This window comes from Malania oleifera, chromosome 3, assembly GCF_029873635.1.
Source record: "Malania oleifera isolate guangnan ecotype guangnan chromosome 3, ASM2987363v1, whole genome shotgun sequence".
NCBI classification, from domain to species: domain Eukaryota; kingdom Viridiplantae; phylum Streptophyta; class Magnoliopsida; order Santalales; family Ximeniaceae; genus Malania; species Malania oleifera.
This window is the reverse complement of record NC_080419.1, coordinates 62,731,060-62,752,376: the sequence shown is the minus strand read 5'-3', so window position 1 is coordinate 62,752,376 and position 21,317 is coordinate 62,731,060. Positions and strand designations below refer to the sequence as shown.

The window sequence follows — 21,317 nt, the reverse complement described above, 5'->3', positions numbered from 1 at the left end:
CTAGGCTTCACATCTTTGATCTATAATGGCAGACTAGCGGACTTAGAGCAGAACTATGTTTCAGGTACTTCACCTTCATCCCTTTATTTCTCTCTCTCTCTCTCTCTCTCTCTTGCTCTGTTTTTTTTTTATGCTCACTTCATATGGTTTCGTTTCTCACCTTTGATTCTGAGCGTTGATCTCACTTCTCTTATTGTAATCCGATGATGCTTCGCTGATAATCAATTGAAGACTTTGATGAGTCTGTTTCAGTCCACATAGGTCTTAAAAAACTTATGTTGAATTTCATAAACCCTATTTTATCTTCATTTGGCCCCCGTTTCAGATGCTCAAGCTCTCCTTAATTTAAGGTCCTTTTTCTTCAAGTTTCTATTTCTCATACCCACACAAAAATAGAAAAAATCTGGTATTCTGTTTTGTCCGTTCGCCTCGGAGATTTTTGCTTTCCTTATGCAGAGTGGTTCTATACTTTTGGAGTTCATTTACCAATTAAGGTGATCATGATGAGGGAGCGGAGGATTGAGTCATTCTACTCACAGTTATGCGAGTTGGTCTTTGCCTCTCTTATTCTTGTCACTCCACCCACTCCATCCACAGCCTCAAAGAAGAAGCTCTTAAACCCAATGGGAGATTAAGGTCCAGAAGCTTGTCCCTGACATCTCTGTCGGAGAAGGCGGAGATCATCCCACCAGAGTCGCAAAGGTGTTGGAGCAACCCGTTGGCCAGTCACGTCTCATGCAAACACACACAGAACGTCCCCGCACAATCTCTCTCTCACACCAGCAACACTCCCCATTAACTTCGGCAGCCTCAAACAACCACGCATCTTTGACCCACCCTTCAACCGAGAACACAACCCTGTCAAACACAACCCTGCAGGAACTAAACACGGCCACTCTCCATCAAGCTGAATGCCAACCTCCCTTCGCTGCTGTGCCAATCGCCGAGATCTATCTCGACTGAAGCCGAGCACCCTCAAAGCTCCCTCATCATCCATTTTTTTAAACCCCGAGCATAGGTTCGGATGATGTCATTTCTGCTCATCACTCTCACTCCGGCATCAGTGCTGAAGTTCACACCCACTCTAGAGCTGTCGTCATCACCTACACCAATCCTACACGAGCATTTTTTCCCGGCCACTACTCCAAGTCTCAAAAGCTCCAGCATTACCGGAATTGACGATGATGACGAGGAGGAGCTCGAGGTGGTGGCTAAGGCTACAAGCACCGACGACAATGAAGCCACCAATGACGATGGCGAAACTGCCAACAAGGACAGCAGTAGCAGTAGCTCTTTCTCGGCACACCTCTCTGCCTCCCTTCGACAGCTCACACACGCTACACACGACTGTGAGCACCCACGGCCTCTTACGCACTTACAGCACACACACTAATTTACACTCACCTGCACACACACTGATACAGAAACATGCACACACACTATTACACAATAGAGCACACGCAACACTAACACACACACACCTACACACATATTGACACACTCACCAACACACACCTGCACACACATTGATGCACACTCCACTAACACACAAATTTGAAATCACCCACACTCCACTAACACACGCAAATTTGAAATCACCTATACACACCCCTAATTTATACCCACTCACATGCACGTACCCACTTCATGCACATTAACACCCATGCACACGTAAAAATGTTGGCATGCAACATATTCATACACTCAAGCATATACTCACATACGCACACTCACATATCCATGCATTCATGTACATACATGTTCACATACTCATGCATGAACATGCATGCAACACATACATCCACACACTCATGCATGCACACACACTCATGCACACACACATTCATGCACATACTTATTCATACGTGCACCTGAGCACACACAACCCACGTGGAAGGCAAAGCGTGTTGACTTGAGATGGTCTTGACTAAGACCTTACACTGGTTTTCCCCCCGGACCGGTCGGTGCTTAACCGGCTCCTCCCTCGAACTGGTTCATGCTGATTTTTTCCATTTCACTTGTTTTTTATTATTTAGATATCCAGAAAATTCACAGAAAATCCATAAAAATTCAAAAAACTCAAAAAATTTCTAAAAATTATTTTTTGACTTACCTTTATGGTTTTTGTCTTAATTTTATTTGTGTTATTTTGAAGTTCAAGAAAAATATTGAAAAATCACACAAAATCACAAAAAATGTTTTCACACTTAGAAAAATCACAAATATATTTTTAGGCCCAAAAAATCATTTTCATCCCAAACAAATTTCAAAACCTCCTAGATTAGTATTTTCCTACTTAGAAAAACTTACAAATTTCAAAACCTATGAGAGCGTATTTTGTACCCTATTTTCTTGATTTTCCATCCCGATGATTGCAACAAAGGGCATGGACTCTTCGGAGTATTGGATTGCCCCGATTCTGAGGGAATGTGTAAGAACCCGAACCGTGATATATGGATTTTTATGTAAAGAGGGGTAAAAAAATAGAATTTCACAAACTTTATCGATGAGGCAACAATTCATCGACAAAGGCTGAAGGCTTCTCGTCGATGAAATTCAGAAGCTCATCGACGAGTGAATGCCGAGAGGTCTAGGAAAATTTGGAATATCTAACTCATCGACGAGGCTGCCGATTCATCGATGAGGCTAGTGAAGAATTTGTCGATGAGGACCTCAATTCATCGACGAATCCCCTCGAGTCAAAGGCCTATAAAAGGTGTTTTTGGGTTGCTTTGGGGCTAAGTTTTCCCCAAACTCTGTCTCTCTCTCTCTCTCTCTCTCTCTCTCCTTGATTGCTTCACCTTTTGTCACCTGATTCGTAAATCCAAAGTTACTGCGAGGATCAGGGAAGGATTCTCTACGTTTCTAGCGAATCGGAATCTCGTTTCGAGCGATTTTGGGTTTCAGGCTAAAATCGAGGTAAGGCTCAGTTTTCATTTCTGATTCAATATATGTGTAGTAGCACAGATTGTAAACATGTACTATACTGTGGTTTGTAGGTTTTGGAGTCTCAGTTCATAGTTTTGGGGACTGTAGAGTTTGTAGTTGGAATTCGGGTTAAGGTAAGGGGATTCTGTTTGTATCAGTTTATTTTCGAAATCAGGATTGGTAAGCTTATAGGCTACGATCGTATGTATGTTTTGGCAACTTATTTGAGGAATTCTATCAGGTAAAAATTTCTGATTTTTGGCTTACAGTTTTCGGGAAAATTGGGGATTGCGGGTATCATCTCTACTTTTTTTGGAAAACTGTTGGTTTCGTTAAAACTGTATTATTGAGGTGACTGAAATCCATATTTGCATAAACTGTATACTTGAAATTGTGATTGATATGATTTTTTGTAAACCAAATAAGAGTGGTATGTATGGGTGTATGTATTTGTTCTAGGTATTTGTAAAACAGCTATGCGGCGGCCTATTACCGTACACTGAAATGTATAGGAACGTGAGTTCCAAAATGATTCGAGGGATTTGTAAAACAGCCATGTATTGGTTAACTACCATGGGCAAGAGTGGCCGGCTTTATATCCGGGGTGTGAAATATCACTAATATGATTCGACTGGTCACCGAAGGGTATGTTCTACACTGTATGTAGCAATGTAATCACTATAAGCCTGAGTCGTCGCTTAGTAGTTGCGTGTGTAGCGATGTAATCGCTGTAAGACTAGGTGACCTTGTGTAGTTGCGTATATAGCAATGTAATCGATGTGAGACTAGGTGACCTTACGTAGTTGCATATGGAGCAATGCAATCACTGTGGTCTTCGGTCGTCACAGCATAGTTGTGTATGTAGCAATGTAATCGTTGTGAGACGAGGTGACCTTGTGTAGTTGCGAACTAGTGTGACGACACTAACCATATGTTTTGGTTATCATATGTACTGGAATGGTTTTATGAAAATACTGGAACTGTATGTATATGTATGAAACTGTATGGAAATGTTTCGAACTGTATCGTATCTTTTATTGTATTATGAAGTATGTAAAATAACATTGGTATGCCACATACTGATATAACCTTCTTTCTTCCTTACTGAGAGGTGTCTCACCCCGAATGTACGTACAATGTTTTTTATTAAGGTCCCTCAAGTAGCCGTAAGTAGCATCCTAGCGTCTGGAAGCAAGGGTGTCGTAGCTACTACTAGTACCTATTAGGTACGAGTTTTGGTATCCAGGTTGTCGAGATAGTTTTTGTAGACACTTGGGGTGTGTTTGGTATTATGGGAATATATCTCCTAGCTTGTATAGACTCTGGTATGATACTGGTTATATATGAAAGACCGTATTTCACTGCGTATTTTGGATGAGTATGGATGGTTATGCGTATGTATGTGGGCATCTATTCACCCCACGGGGTCAGACCCTCATTTTATGTTGTATCATGTATGTTTTAATTGATATAGAGACAAGTTAGGTTACTCAAATTCACACCTAAGACCCACTTACGGGTTCGGGCCGTGACTACTTGGTATCAGAGCTAACCAGATTGTTAGGTCTTGTAGACTTGGTTAGGAGTATTGATGTGTACATACCAGAGTGTATGAGGTAGGAAATGGGTAATGTTGGTTGAGGATTATTCTGTTGCTAGACCAGGATTTGTCAGCGGTATTCTATATTTTTCCTGGGATGACGATTCCAATAAAGTCAAGGAAGACCATTGACGACTTTCGTGTCGGTGTGACGGGACATGCTTAGACCTGTGAGAGTAATAGTTGACATGATTAGGTCTATGATTGTGTTAACTGTGTACGATATAGGGATTCTAAGCGATTCCTATTCTATTTTCAGAATGGAGTCCAAGGATAATAACTTGGAGAGTGGCTTTGAGGAGACGGCAAGCGATGAGTCTCCTTTTTTGTCGTGGCTTAGAAAGACAGGTGATCCAAGAGATTGGATGGAGTGTTAGGAGATGTGAGAGCTCTCCTACTGATGCGGGGTGTACCATCAAGAGGTTCACACGCATGCATTCTCCGACATTTACTGGAGGACCTGATTAAATTTTGGTGGAGGACTAGGTCGAGAAGACCGAGAGGATTTTGGAAGTCCTCCACTGCACTGAGAAGTAGAAGGTCTTGTACGCTACCTTCCAGTTAACTGGGGAGGCAGCGCGATGGTGGACGGTAGTGAGCCTGCTGGAGAGGTAGAGAGTTGGTCCATCTGGTATGACGTGAGGCCGCTTCAAGGAGCTATTTTTCGAGAGATACTTTCTGATCTCCATTCGAGATGAGAAGGCCGATGAGTTTTCGGGCCTGACACAGGGAACTTTGACGGTGCAGAAGTATGCTGCTAGATTTATTGAGTTATCTCGATTTTCACCATACTTGGTTCCGAATAAGCACAAGAAGGCTCAGAAGTCCAAGAGGGGTCTAAGGAAAGACATCCGCCATCTTGTGGGGATGCTGCAGATCCGTGAGTTCTCTGTCCTGGTGGATAAAGCCACCATAGTTGAGACTGACCTTCGGAGAGATGAGGTAGTGCAGGTTCAGGGGAAGAGACTAATATCTTCTAGGCCTCAGAGTGGTCCTCGTTAGAATTAGTGGAAGAAGAAGAAGAATTACAGCTCTGGTTATCAGCAGAACACCGAGCGACCGAGTTCTCAGGGGGATCCATCCTTCGCACCGTGCGTCAAGTGCCATAAATGGCACGATGGTGAGTGTCAGCCATTCTGGGGCATTTGCTACAACTGTGGCAAGTCAGGCCACATGGCGAAGAGCTGTCAGGAATAGAGGAGGATTATGCCTACACAAAGCCATAACCGTGGCAGTAATCAGATGCCTCGAGGGAACCACCAGGAAACCACAGCTCCAGCGAGAGTATATTCACTTACTCCAGTAGATACGAAACACGCTGGGAACGTGGTGACAGGTACCATGTTATTGCTTTCAAATAGAGTTGTTTTATTTGATTCAGGGGCAACCCATTCGTTCATATCTGCTAGTTTTGTGAAGTTGTGTAGGGCGAAAAACCTATGTGATGAATGAGATGTTGGTTGTGACTACACCGAATGGGAGTGTAATGATATGTAGTAAGATGTTAGGAGATTGCCCACTTGTGATCAGGAGAGACTGCTACCGGAAAATCTTGTAGTATATGACATGTTAGGTTTCGACTTCATACTTGGAATGGATTGGTTGTTCTTCAGCTATGCAGTGATTGATTGTCGTAAGAAGGTAGTGGTGTTCATACCTCCTGGGAAGCAGGATTATGAGTTCGTAGGATCGTGTGTGCGTTCGGTGCCACATATTCTATTAGCATTACAAGCGAGGAGGTTACTCTTGGAAGGTTGTCAGGGGTACCTAACTTGCGTGAAGGAACCGCCGCGGGATGAGTTGAGACTCGAGGATATTCGGGTGGTCAACGAGTTTTTGAATGTGTTTCCTAAAGAACTACCTGGTTTACCTCCAGATCGAAAGGTGGAGTTTGCAATAGAGTTGTTGCCTGATAAGGCAGTGATCTCTAAAGCTCCGTACCGGATGGCTCCAACAGAATTTCGAGAGTTAAAGGAGCAGTTGCAGGAATTACTGAATAGGGGATTCATTCGACCTAGTGTTTCGTCCTGGGGAGCTTCAGTATTATTTATGAAGAAGAAGGATGGATCGATGCGTATGTGCATTGACTACCGTGAGATCAACAAAGTGACGGTGAAGAACCGTTACCCTTTGTCTCGTATAGATGATCTTTTTGACCAGTTGGAGGGGACGTATGTCTTTTCGAAGATCGACCTACGGTCAGGGTATCTTTAGGTGAGGGTTGGGTCTGAGGATATAGCGAAGACTGCTTTGCGAACCAGATATGGTCACTACAAGTTTTTGGTCATGCCTTTTGGGTTAACAAATGCGCCAGCAATGCTCATGGATCTGATGAACAGAGTTTTCCATGAGTACCTAGATCGATTCGTAGTGGTATTCATTGATGACATTCTGGTATACTTGAGGAGTACAAAAGAGCATGTAGAACATTTGAGGTTAGTGTTACAGATTTTGCGGGAGAAGAAGCTATATGCTAAGCTGAAGAGTGTGAGTTCTAGTTGAATTAGGTCACGTTCTTAGGCCATGTGGTGTCTGAGGGCGGTATCTCTGTTGAACCTAGCAAGATTGAAGTTGTGGTCAACTAGGCTAGACCGAAGAATGTGCAGGAGGTTCGGAGTTTTCTGGGACTGGCGGGTTACTATCGTCGATTCGTGAAGGGATTCTCTAAATTGTCTGGACCTCTGACACGATTGACTAAGAAGGGAGTGAAGTTTGACTGGACTAGTGATTGCGAGCAGTGTTTTCTCGAGTTGAAGCACCAGCTAGTTACTGCTCTAGTATTGACCATTCCTTCGGGGAATGGGGGATTTGTGATCTATAGCGATGCGTCCTTGAAAGGTTTGGGATGTATGCTTATGCAACAGGGTAAGGTGGTAGCTTATGCTTCTCGGAAACTTAAGGAGTATGAGAAGAATTACCCTACGCATGATTTAGATATAGCTGTTGTTGTTTATGCCTTAAAGATTTGGCGACACTACCTATACGGTGTTCAGTGTGAGATTTTCACTAACCACAAAAGCCTCAGGTACTTTTTCATGCAAAAGGAGCTGAATATGAGGCAAAGGCGGTGGCTAGAGTTGATTAAGGACTACGATTGAATGATTAGTTGTCAACTAGGAAAAGCTAATGTGGTAGCAGATGCGTTGAGTCGGAAGTCAGAGCATGCAGCAGTAACTGTAGTTGTAGCTCAGCATCATGTCAAACGAGATCTGGAAAGCCTTGGCATTGAGTGGGTGTCTGGTGATCATTAGGTTTTCATTACTAGCTTGGTGGTCCAACCGACCTTGTTTGAGCGTATTAAAGTCGCGCAGGCTAATGATGCAGAGTTAGTTGAGATTGTGGTGAAAGTGCAGCAGGGTTTGGCTGTGGATTTTAATATCTCTGACAGACGTATGTTGAGGTTTGGTACCATACTGTGTGTTCCAAATGACGATGAGATCAGGAGGATGATTGTGGAGGAAGCACACCATTCTCTGCATACGGTACATCCGGGTAGTACGAAAATGTATCAGGATTTGCGCGAGTCCTTCTGGTGGAATGGCATAAAGAGGGATGTTGCCCGGTTTGTGGAGTAGTGTCTGACGTGTCAGCAAGTGAAAGCTAAACATCAGAAGCCGGCAGGGTCGTTGCAACCTTTGCCTATTCCGGTGTGGAAGTGGGAACACATTTCAATGGACTTTGTTACCAGATTACCGACAGCGCTTCATGGGCAAAACGCTATTTAGGTGACTGTGGAGAGGTTGACGAAGTCTACTCACTTTGTACCGAAGAAGGTTAGCTACCCTTTGAGTAGACTAGCGGACCTTTATGTGCATGAGATAGTGAGAATGCACGGAGTTCCAGTGTCCATTATTTTGCAGGAAGCACTAGGGATGAAGCTTACTTTTAGTACAACATTCCACCCCCAGACTGATGGACAGTCAGAGAGGATGATAAAGGTCTTGGAGGATATGTTACGGGCATGTGTATTGGATTTCGGTGGTAGTTGGATTTAGTTTCTTCCACTAGTGGAGTTTGCCTATAACAAAAGCTTCCAGGCCAGTATAGGGATGACACCGTTCAAGGCTTTGTATGGTTGGAGGTGTCAATCTCCTTTGTATAGGGATGAAGTCGGTGAACGTCAGGTTTTAGGACCTGAACTCGTGCAGCAGGCATCTGAGAAGGTAGGTTTGATTCGGGAGAGGATTAGATCGGCTTAGAGTCGGTAGAAGAGTTACGCGGATGTTCGTCGCCGTGAGTTGGAGTTCGAGGTAGGGGGCAAAGTATTCCTTAGAATCGCTTCGATGAAGGGAGTGATGAGATTCAAAAGGAAAGGCAAGTTGAGCCTGAGATATATCGGACCATTCGAGATCATTGAACGAGTGGGTCTGGTCGCCTACAGAGTTGCACTACCCCCAGCACTTTCGAGGGTCCACGATGTGTTTCACGTATCCATGCTGAGAAGGTACGTGTTGGATCCATCTCATGTTATCAGTTATGATGAGTTAGAAATCAAGGATACTTTAGTGTATGAGGAAATACCTATTCAGGTTCTGGATCGTAAAGTTCAGAAGCTTCGTACCAAAGAAATACCGTTGGTGAAGGTATTGTGGAGAAACCACGAGGTTAAGGAAGCTTCTTGGGAACTGGAAATGGAAATACGCCGAAAGTATCCGCAATTGTTCTAAGTAGTACTTGGATAGCAAGGTAGTATAAGTATGTATGTATGTATGTAAACCTCTGTTATCGTATTGTATTTGGTGGTTAGTCCATGGGAGAGTCCTATTGTATTGTAAGCTCTCGAGACCGTGTATGTATTTGACCACTGTATTCCTCCGCCATAAGTGAGGGAATGTATGTATCTATCGTAACGGGGCTACGTATAAATGGCCGTCGTATTCTCTAGAGTATGTATGTATGTAACATAACGGGGTTGCGTATAAATGATTTTCGTATTCTGTAGAGTACTTATGTATGTAACGTAACAGGGCTGCGTATAAATGGCTGTCATATTCTCTAGAGTATGTATGTATGTATCGTAATGGGGCTATGTATAAATGGCCGTCGTATTCTCTAGACTATGTATGTATGTATCGTGACGGGGCTGCATATAAATGGCCGCCATTTTCTATAGAGCATGTGTGTATTGTAGAGGGGCTGCGTATGAATGGCCGCCGTTTCACCTCAAAGTATGTGTGTATGTAGTAGTATGAATGTGTTCGTAATAAGAAATTGCAAATTTTGAGGACGAAATTTTTGTAAAGAGGGGATATTGTAAGAACCCAAACCATGATATATGGATTTTTATGTAAAAGAGGGGTAAAAAAATGGAATTTCACAGACTTCGTCAACGAGACCACAATTCGTCGACGAAGGTTGAAGGCTTCTCGTCGACGAAATTCAGAAGCTCATCGACGAGTGAATGCCGAGAGGTCCAGGAAAATTTGGAATATCCGGCTCATCGACGAGGTTGCCGATTCATCGACGAGGCTAGTGAAAAATTCGTCGACAAGGACCTCAATTCGTCGACGAATCCCCTTAGGTCAAAGGCCTATAAAAGGTGTTTTTGGGTTGCTTTGGGGCTAAGTTTTCCCCAAACTCTTTCTCTCTCTCTAGAACTCGAAGCTCTCTCTCTCTCTCTCTCTCTCTCTCTCTCTCTCTCTCTCTCTCTCTCTCTCTCCTTGATTGCTTCACCATTTGTCACCGAATTCGAAAATCCAAAGTTACTGCGAGGATCAGCGAAGGATTCTCTACATTTCTAGCGGATCGGAATCTCGTTTCGAGCGATTTCGGGTTTCGGGCTAAAATTGAGCTAAGGCTTGATTTTCGTTTCTGATTTAGTATATATGTAGTAGTACGGATTGTAAGCATGTACTACACTGTGGTTTGTAGGTTTTGGAGTCTCGGTTCGTAGTTTTGGGGACCATAGAGTTCGTAGTTGGAATTCGGGTTAAGGTAAGGGGATTCTATTTATATCAGTTTATTTTTGAAATCAGGATCGGTAAGCTTGTAGGCTACGATCGTATATATGTTTCGGCAACTTATTTTGGGAATTCTATTAGGTAAAAACGCGGGATTTTCGGGCTATATTTTTCTAAAAAATTAGGGATTTCGGGTATCATCTCTACTTTGTTTGGAAAATTGTTGGTTTCATTAAAACTGTATTATTGAGGTGACCGAAATCCATATTTGCATAAACTGTTTACTTGAAATTGTAATTGATATGATTTTCCGTAAACCAAAAAAGTGTGGTATGTATAGGTGTATGTATTTGTTCCAGGTATTTGTAAAACAACTATGTGGCGGCTTATTACTGTACGCTGAAATGTATAGGAACATGAGTTCCAAAATGATTCTAGGGATTTGTAAAACAGCCATGCATCGGTTAACTACCATGGACGAGAGTGGCCGGCTCTATATCCAGGGTGTGAAATATCACAAGTATAATCCGACTGGTCACCGAAGGGTGTGTTCTATGCTATATGTAGCAATGTAATCACTGTGGGCCTGAGTCGTCGCTTCGTAGTTGTGTGTGTAGCAATGTAATCGCTGTGAGGTTAGGTGACCTTATGTAGTTGCGTATGTAGTAATGTAATCGATGTGAGACTAGGTGACCTTGTGTAGTTGCGTATGGAGCAATGTAATCACTGTGGGCCTCGGTCGTCGCAGCGTAGTTGCGTATGTAGCAATGTAATCGTTGTGAGACGAGGTGACCGTGTGTAGTTGCGACCTAGTGTGACGACACTGACCGTATGTTTTGGGTATCATATGTACTGGAATGGTTTTGTGAAAATACTGGAACTGTACGGAACTGTATATATATGTATGAAACTGTATTGAAATGTTTCGAATTGTATCGTATCTTTTATAGTGTTATGATGTATGTAAAATAACATTGGTATGCCACACACTGATATAACCTTTTTTCTTCCTTACTGAGAGATGTCTCACCCCGAATGTACGTACAATATTTTTTTTTTAGGTCCCTCAAGTAGCCGTAAGTAGCAACCAAGCGTCCGGAAGCAAGGGTGATGTAGCTACTGCTAGTACCCATTAGGTATAAGTTTTGGTATCCAGGCTGTCGGGATAGTTTTTGTAGACACCTGGGGTGTGTTTGGTATTATGGGAATGTATCTCCTAGCTTGTATAGACTCTAGTATGATACTAGTTATGTATGAAAGACCGTATTTCGTTGCGTATTTTGGATGAGTATGGATGGTTATGCGTATGTATGTGGGCATCCATTCACCCCACGGGGTCAGACCCTCTTTTTATGTTGTATCATGTATGTTTTAATTGATACAAAAACAGGTTAGGTTACTTAAATTCACACCTGGGACCCACCTGCGGGTTCGGGGCATGACAGAATGCCTATATAGTATCTGTTTTGTGCATTTTCTTTGATTTTTGGAAGGGAGTAATTTTAAAAGTTTTATTATATTTATTTTGGGATAATTTTCGATTAATCTAATACCGTTCATAAGAACAGGCACGTAGCGGGTGCTAATACGTTCCCCTCGCGTAACTGTACTCTCGAGCCTGACTATGGTAACGTAGACCGATTCTACCCCTAATGGGGTAGTAATCAAGTGTTCTAACCGCACTCCAAAAGGTTAGTGGCGACTCCATCCCACATTGTTTTTTCACGAAAAATATTTTTCAAATCACTCATCCATTTTTCCCAGTTCGCAGCTACACCCATTTTTGCCAGAGTGGTCTCTGGCAGGGTCCGGGACTTCGCGACAAATTTGTTTTATAATATCAAAAACTTTTTTTAAACAATTAATTATAAAAACCTATCATAATTATATAATCCTAAAAGCATACATTCCTTCAAACCTCATTATAATCCAAAAGCCACAGAAGAAGAAATAAAAGAAAAAGAGGAAACCACACTACACTAATTTATGAAACTAAAATAAAAAATCTTCAAATGTTTGGTTAATCTTGAATCAGAACTCAATGAAACTAATTTTGTTTTATGGTGAGAAAAATATGTGCCCCATTTTCCCCTTTTTATTGCTTTCCTCGCCTAGCCGTTTAAACAGTCACTTGCTCAATCCACTCTCGAATGGTCACCTACGCTCGTACGCCTGTTGCTGCTGCCGTCCTCCTCTCTGCTCTCTCTGCAAACACTCCCTCTACAGACGGCCCTCTCTACTCTCTATTTGCGAGTGAAATGAAGGGGAAAGGACCAGATCAAGCAAATCTCGCTGGATGGTCCTGTAAGATTTGCCACGCCATTTCATTTCCCAAGAAAATCTCGCAGGACCATCTTGCGAGATTTGCTGCCACACATCACCACAATAGTCCGTCTCTCTTCAAATTTTGCAAGACCATGTTGTGAGATTACGTAAGCATTAAACTGGGAAAATTTTTCCCAAATAGAGTATTATTTTATATTTTATTATAAAATTATAATAAAACGGGAAAAAATTCAAACTTAATGCATTACAATTCAAAATAAAAATTTATTCATTCCTTGCTCTTCACTTTGCCATGCTGCAAGTCAAGTGATGTGAGCTTTCAATTCCTCATCACTTCCATTGTACCTTGACTCTATGTGCCTTCTAAAAGAAATTTTTGTTCAAACACTAGATGGATATGTGAGATACTTTAAATTTATCATAATCAAAACATAATAAGACTCATAAAGTAAACAAAAGACAATTTATTGTTTATCAAAATGGTATAGGATATTTTGCAAGAATTCTAGAACATGATTGAGGAACCTGCTCATTTTATATATATATTTATATTTAAAAAAAATTTTTATATGTGTTGAATATTTGTGATATTGCCAATTCCATTTATTATTTCATTTAAAATTTTGTTAAAATTTAAAGAATAAATAACATATATTAAAAGCAGACTTGATGTACAAATACTCAATTTTTATTGTTATTATGGGAGTTTAGAAAATTAAGGGTCAATTTACATCAATAATTTTGCTTGGGGAAAGAAAAAGAAAGAAAAATATGAAGAAAATTCATTTTCCATTATATTTTCTCTCTATATCAAATATCACTAAAAATGACAGAAAAAACTAATAAAAATTAAGAAATATTAGATCTAAAGGATTTGTAAAATTAAAATTTTATTAATTAATTTGTGATTTTTTTTTAATTTTCTTTGATAACTAAACTTGAAAAGATGAAATCCTTCCTATTTTCTTTTCTTTTTTCTAATATTTTTCAAGTTCCCCACATACCGTATATGTTGTAATAAAAAATAGATAAGTTTTTGCCCCCACGGTATGGTGTGGTGGAAAGGCATCTTCAAGTAAGAAGGAACATCGGGGGCTCAATTCCATATAGATACACTCATGGAGCCAGCGGTACCTGTGGATGGTGAGAGTTTACTCTGTGAGTCAGCGGGGACCGTGGATGGTGGGAGTTCGCTTTGTGAGCCAGCGGGGACCGTGGATGGTGAGAATTCTCTGTGAGCCATCGAGAACAGTGGATGGTAATGGAGATGTGTCTCGGGATTCCTGTTGGCCGAACGTCTAACTGATGCATAGAAATCGTGTCCGCATCCGGAGTTTACCCTGATCAGTAAGAGTTTGGGGCCGAGGAGGACGCTGATCCGTAGATTTGGTGCTGCACTAGGGGGTCCGAGGGGTTCATTGGTGGATGGAGTTCCTATGTAAAAAAAAAAAAAGATAAGTTTAAAAAATAAAAATAAAATGGAGAATGGTACATAGAGAGTTGGGTCTAATATTTCAGTAATTAGTCAAATGTCCAATGGATCTTAGACATCATTAATTCAAAAATAATAATAAATTATTATAATTTTATCTGTTAAAAAATTAATTATTCGTTGCATAAGAAAAAAAAAGAAAAAAAAAGAAAAAAATTTTGACTTCAAATATTTTAGGAAATAAATTAAAAAATCATGCAAAAATGGAAAGAGAATAAATATTTTCAAAATCTAGAACTACCCATTCCTTATCTATTCTATTTAAAGGATTTATATATATATATATATATATATATAATTACATGGCTATTTGTTTTCTAAGTATAACATGTTTTTTTATATAATTTCAATAATAATTATTCTATTTTTACAAATAGACATTTCACGAACCAAATATGATATGAAAAAAAATAAAAAATTCTTCAATGTGGTGTTTGGAAGCTTAAAATTTTTTAATTCAAAAATAATATAAAATTACATAGATTTTCATCAGAATTTATTAATTTTAAAAATAAACTTTATTTTCTCAAATACAATTTAAATATATTTTATGCAAATTTTCTTGTAAAGAATTAGAAAGTTTTATTTGATGTTTTTAAAAATAATAATCTGGTCTGTGCCAAACCCTAGGGAAGGGAACAAGAGGAGAAAATATCTCCTTTTCTCGGAGCCAAGATCCGCCATTAAATGGTTGATTGCCACCACATCACAGATTGAAGGTTTCACCCTAGTGGGTTCTACCAGTCGACCTTTGTCTCTGACCAAATACATTGTATCTCACATTTTCCAATCCTTAAAAACATATAATATTCTTTACATTTATTTATGTATATTCGGATGGATCCAACTTCAAGTAATATTTTTTTTTTATTTTCTTCCTAGAGTCTTTTGAGTGAATTTGAAGGGAGAAATGATGAGGAGAAAATCTAATTCCTGTCTTTGCTGTTTGGTTCTCCTTGTTTTATGCTTTGCTGTTCGTAGCCATGGGAAGAAACAAGAAGAAGCACTTCGTCATTTCTATAAGGTCAAGCTCCAAAAAAATTCTACTATGGAGAAGGAGCTTAAGCCAACTCAATTCATTGTGGATACAGCCAAAACTTCTTCCGAAATTAAATTGAAGAAGCATGATAAGATCAAGAGATTGCCGGGACAACCTTTCGTTGACTTTTCTCAATACGGTGGCTATGTTGTAGTTGATAAGATAGCTGGTCGCGCGCTGTATTATTATTTTGTTGAAGCCCAGCACTCTAAGCATTCTTTGCCGCTTCTTCTTTGGCTTAATGGCGGTATTCAATTTAGAAATTCATTTCATGTGAATTTATTATTATTTCCTTCCTACCGCTTTTTTATTTCTATGATTACTAGTAAGTTTTTAATTTTGTAAGATGGTTCACTTTGTTTATTTAGTTTTTATGTTCTCAATATTACTTTGTAAAAATGTTCAAATTCAAGATAAAAGTTTACAAATATATCATTCTATTTCTTTTCTCATTTTATCTCATTTTATTTCATGTTAATTTATGTTTATATCATGCTTATAATTAAGCTTTACTTTCTATTTTTTTTATCTTCCACTTTTGTAATTGAAGATAAAAATTTAGAGATATATTTGTGACCTCCAACGTGGAGGTCTCCTGGGCTATTTTAGACCTTTCAATACCACCTATAAAGTCGTGAATTGTGCAAAAATAAGTTCATTCCGTATTAGAGTAATATGATACAACATTTTTTAATTATACCTATGTTGTAATTGGAACATTAAGTTATCAAACTTAGAATTCTGATGTTCAACCTTGATGTGATTTTGAATTATATTCTTCCTTAAGCAGGATAAATTCATATTCAATATTCAATCTCTATGTCTGCTAGTACTTTAGATAATCAAAGTTAATGTAATAGTCACTATGATTTGATTTTGTATTCTCACCTTTTGTATAGGCCCTGGCTGTTCTTCATTAATGGGAGCAATGCAAGAGCTTGGGCCATTTCGAGTCCACAGTGATGGCAATACACTTTACAGAAATAAATTTACTTGGAATAAAGGTTATTAATTCTATTTCTCCAACAAACTTATAAAATATTAAATATCTATTTTGTGTATTTCATATTATATTAAAAAAAATCTTTTTTTTTTTTTTTTTTTTGTCAATTGTGATATTTTCAGCTGCAAATATCTTGTTCTTGGAGACCCCAGCTGGAGTCGGTTTTTCCTATTCTAATGTTTCATCAGATTATACGAAGGGCGGAGACAAAAGAACAGCTAAAGATAATTATATATTTTTATTGAACTGGTTAGAGAGATTTCCTGAATATAAGAATAAGGAATTCTTCATTTCTGGTGAGAGTTATGCGGGTCATTACGTACCACAATTGGCACATGCAATCCTCCAGCATAACAAGAAGGCTAAGAAGACCATTATTAACCTTAAAGGAATCATCGTATGGACTCACTCTCTCTCTCTCTCTCTCTCTCATACACACACAATTAAATGCATGAAATTAACCCATAGTGTATGATATATTATTTTGAATGATGCAGATTGGAAACGCAGTGATCAACGATGAAACGGATCAAAGAGGGATGTTTGATTATTACCATGACCATGGTCTCATCTCAGACGAGACTATTTATGAAATCCACAGGCATTGTAATTTCTCAGCAATTACGACCGAGTCCGAGGAGTGTGAAGTGGCACTTGAAGAAGTCAATAAGGATCTCTACTACATTGAGACGTCCAACATTTATAGTCCATTATGCCATTCTTCCAATCTCACAGCCAAGCCCAAGAGGACTTCCGTAAGTAAAACCACACAAATATTTTACGCATAATTGATACGTGATTTTTAAAGTTTTAGCTATATTGAAATAGTTTTCTAATTTTTAATAGTATTTGGTACAAAGAAAGAAAAAATGCGATGTAGAAATGTGATATTGTAGTTTTGGTTACGTATATTTTGGTGCAGACAATGGAGTTTGATCCATGCAGTGACTATTATGTGCATGCGTATCTAAACAAACCTGATGTTCAAAAAGCCCTCCATGCCAATGTCACCAAAATCAAATATGATTGGGAAACTTGCAGGTATAAAAAATTATATGGCCTTGCCATGGTTGAGTGTGCATTTGCTTGTGCATCAGAGTTTTCAGGGCGTAGTTCACAACTTCATTTAACAAATAAAAATGAACAATAAGTATTGCAGTAATGTGTTGCAAGTTTGGGAAGACAGCCCATCAACAATTATTCCCCTTCTTCAAGAATTCATGGAAAATAGAGTTCGAGTATGGGTGTATAGGTAACTCACCATCTTCAATTTTAATGTATGTGGTTTCAGAGAGCATGTTCTTTTATTTTTTCTATGAGTTACCTAACTCGTATATCTTATTTGACATATATTATCTTACTTTAAGAAACCATGTGAATCACACGTCAAAATAAGATACTATAAGTTTTAGATGGAATGCAGTGGTGACGTAGATGCGAATGTACCATTTACTTCGACAAAGTACTCTATTAATGCAATGAAATTGCGTATAAAGAAGCCATGGTATCCATGGTACCTTGATGGAGAGGTAATTCTCCTACAACATACAACTTTTATTTCACTATAACAAAATTAGTTTTTAGTAACAAAAGTATTAGTGGCACTTTTAATTTCGTCAATAAAAGTGCAGTATTAGTGACGGTTTTGACAATCGTCACTAATAGTGCACTTTTAGTGATAAAATTAAAAGCGTCACTAATACTTTCGTTACTAAAAACAACTTTTCCTGCTCAAACTATCGCGGGAAAATATTAGCGACGTTTTGTTGGGCATTAGTAACACCTCCAAAGCATCACTAATAGGCTATTATTCGTGACAGTTCATAACTATTCCTAATCATGTATTATTAGTAACGATTTAGAAAAATCATCACTAATAGTCTTGTATTAGTCACGGTTTATAGAACCATCACTAATAATGCATTTGTTGACTTGGAAAAAGGTCAAGAATATTAGCAAACTGTTACTAATAGTGTATTATTAGTAACGGTTTAAAAAAATCATCACTAATAGTCTTGCATTAGTCATAGAACCATCACTAATAATGCATTTGTTGACTATGAAAAAGGTCAAGAATATTAGCGACGGATCTCATAAATCGTCACTAATAGTGTATTTAGAACTGTATATGTCAGTCATAACAATATACAACACAAAATTGCATTTAGTTTTATTAAAATTTCATGCACATCCAAATTTAGTGTATTACTATTTTTGTGTAGGTTGGTGGATATGCAGTGGTGTACGAGAACTTAACATTTGCTACAGTCAGAGGAGCAGGACATGAAGTGCCAAGCTACCAGCCTAAACGAGCCCTCTCATTGATTATGCACTTCCTCAATGGCACATCTCTCCCCGAAACTTTAAGATATGACTAATCCCTTCAAGTCTCCGACTCAACATTTGTCTTTTTGTTTTTTGTGTTTGTTGTAATTTAATGCAATAATTATTTGATGTACAATTATACTTTTAAAATAAAATTGTGTTTTTCTATCTCTAAGCAAGGCGAAAAAATGAGTCGGACTCATGATTTTATGAACTGTCTCTTTCTCACAAACTCACTCATGGGATCTATTCAAGTCGACATAGTAAAATACCGAAACTCAATTTGACTCAAAAATGTTAAGTTCAAAACTTGACTCGAACTTAATTGATCTCAAAATTGTTATAGTTGAACTCGACTTGACTATAAGTTCTAAAAAATTCAAACTTGACTCAATTATAAATTAATGTTAAATACATTTATAATGTATATATTATATGACTTATATAATATATATATATATATATAAAAATCCAAAAGTTTGATTAGACTCTAAACTCGACTCAAGTACTGAATTTGAACTCGACTTGAACTTAAGTAAAATATTTGAGTCGAGTCGAGTCAAGTTAGAGAACGAATCAAGTTTTAGTAGCTCACGAGTAAGTTTGACTCATTTATATTCTACTTAATCATCTCCCTTATTGTCATGACTTTCCTTCTTTCTCCCCTTCCAAGTGAAGTTGTGCAACCTTTAACATGCTTTTCTACCTTCATTAATTAAAGCTCAATGCTCAATCAACTAATATTCAAAAAATTTAACGTCCTATGTGCTACACAAATCTCTAACAATATACAAAAAATAAAATAATAATAATAAATAATATTATTTTGTCGGTGAAGTTGCTGATTTTTTCATTACTTTAAAGCTAGTTATGTCTTCTTTACTTTGAAAACAATTTTGTGTGTGGTCATCAAACACTCCACAATCAAAATTACTGAGATATAACCAATTATTGCTTTTATACAATCACACTAAAACATCCCATTGTAGATAAGTTGTTGCAACACAATAGCTAAAATCGGCATAACAAAATATTAATCTACGAAAAAGGAAATAAAACTTAAAATCATAGAATTTGATTAAAAACAATTTTTTATGTGGCACATTACCCAAAGATTAGCTTTAAAATGATCTTTGTTGAAATTTGTTAATGTTGAATAGGGATTGCCTAGAAAAGTTGAAGAATATACTATAGATGAAATTAATAAATTTACTAATTAAAAGTAAGAAATTGCATTAGATTGGATGAGTGCGTAAATTTTATCAAACAAAATCCTTAATAATCAGGGATATTGAAAATGGAATAGTGATCCCAAGGGGGGTGAATTGGGTTATTAAAATTTTTAAGTTCCTTTTACAAATTTTACTTATTTAATACACACAACAAATCTTAAGTAAACCAATCAATTCACAATTAAAAATCAAACAATCCACAAGTTAACTAAAAACTTAAACAACCAATCAATTTAAGAGTAACCAACCACAAATACCAAACTAATCACAATTTGAAGACCTTTGTGGAATTTCAACTTTTGCCTTTTTAAGTAGCCCTGTAAGTAAATTGCAAGCCTTGTTTTTGAATTGATTTTATTGCATTCTCTTAATTAAGATTTCCATAAATTAACCAACTTACTCCCTTGTGGGTTTCCGCAAACGGTTAATTGAAACGTACTTTCGTTAAATTAAGAGTCTTCTTTTTTAATTCAACGTTTGAGCCCTGCAACTTGCACTTAGCATATACACACACAATATATGAAGTACTGAAATTTAAAAGAATAGGAAAAGAAGAACACCACGTTTTTACGAGGTTCGACTTATCCCCAACCTATGTCCTCGCCTTTGGTCAATACCACCAAAGGATTCAACTATGAATGCTCCTTTTCGAGTGGAGCAAACCTTTTACAAAAATCCCTCTTTTTCAGGAAGAGAAATCTCTCTAAGCAATCAACCCACGCTTGGTTCAACGATCCAAATCAACCTTGAACCGTCAAAGTACAACAAGAAAGGTACAAGAATCTGTGTACAAGATAACTCTCAAAACAGGGAAAATTTGTACAAGTTAGAGCACTTAAATATATTTCAATCAAATATAAAAATAGAAAGTATGAAACTCAAGATTAGAGATCACCAAGGGTTCTTTAGTGATTGAGAAAACTTAGTATTAGAACCGTAGGCTTATGAATCAGCAGCAATTCAGATGAATTCTCCCAGATGAAGTGTGAGCAAGAAAGAGCTTTGTGAGAGATTGAGAGTTGAATAATTGAAAATGTCGTAATGGATTCGTTTCACAAAGAAATTAGAAGGAGAGGATACTTGCATCTTAGTAAAGAGTTGATTTAGGATTCCTCCATAGGGAAGAGTAACTCGCCTTGCTTCCACGTGAGAGATATCATCCATTTTAGCATTAGATTAGGCAAGTCAAGTTTCTTGCCCTTGAGCAAGCACCAAAGTATGAAGTAGTCTAAGTAGGAGATATATGCGTGTGAACCAGCTTGAGGAAGCATATTATAAGTGGTGATTTTCTGAAGAATTTGAGCTTGAAGGTTCATATGTTTGTATAGTGGAGGATTGTCAAATAAAATAGGCTCGGTGTCCAATATCAAGGGTAGGAACTCTTTAGGAGTAAAGCCTTGTTCTAAGATCCATGCGGTACCAAAAGGAGGACATTCGAAATCTCCTTTGGTGATTTTAAAAATTGGCTTGAGAATTGGGAGTGAGAGAAATAGTTTTTCCCATAACCTTGGT

The 21,317-nt window shown here is 38.2% G+C and overlaps 1 protein-coding gene across 1 annotated transcript; it reads left to right on the top strand.

Annotated features, from left to right (window-relative positions):
• The first annotated feature begins 1,027 nt into the window (after window positions 1–1,027).
• LOC131151327 (serine carboxypeptidase-like 40) lies at window positions 1,028–18,626 on the top strand. Its single transcript, XM_058102575.1, has 10 exons — window positions 1,028–1,349; window positions 12,556–12,727; window positions 15,188–15,492; window positions 16,145–16,249; window positions 16,371–16,645; window positions 16,746–17,003; window positions 17,171–17,289; window positions 17,408–17,500; window positions 17,672–17,777; window positions 18,471–18,626. Exons 1-10 carry the CDS (start codon window positions 1,028–1,030, stop codon window positions 18,624–18,626), a joined length of 1,911 nt encoding a protein of 636 aa, XP_057958558.1.
• The last annotated feature ends 2,691 nt before the right edge of the window (window positions 18,627–21,317 follow it).

What these genes read in the sequence shown, in the direction of transcription:
- LOC131151327 (XM_058102575.1), top strand. Translation starts at nt 1,028, where the DNA reads ATGTCATTTCTGCTCATCACTCTCACTCCGGCATCAGTGCTGAAGTTC. An exon ending in CAAGCAAATCTCGCTGGATG is followed by an intron (nt 12,728 to 15,187) that starts GTCCTGTAAGAT and finishes TGCTGTTCGTAG; the next exon opens with CCATGGGAAGAAACAAGAAG. An exon ending in TAAATTTACTTGGAATAAAG is followed by an intron (nt 16,250 to 16,370) that starts GTTATTAATTCT and finishes TGATATTTTCAG; the next exon opens with CTGCAAATATCTTGTTCTTG.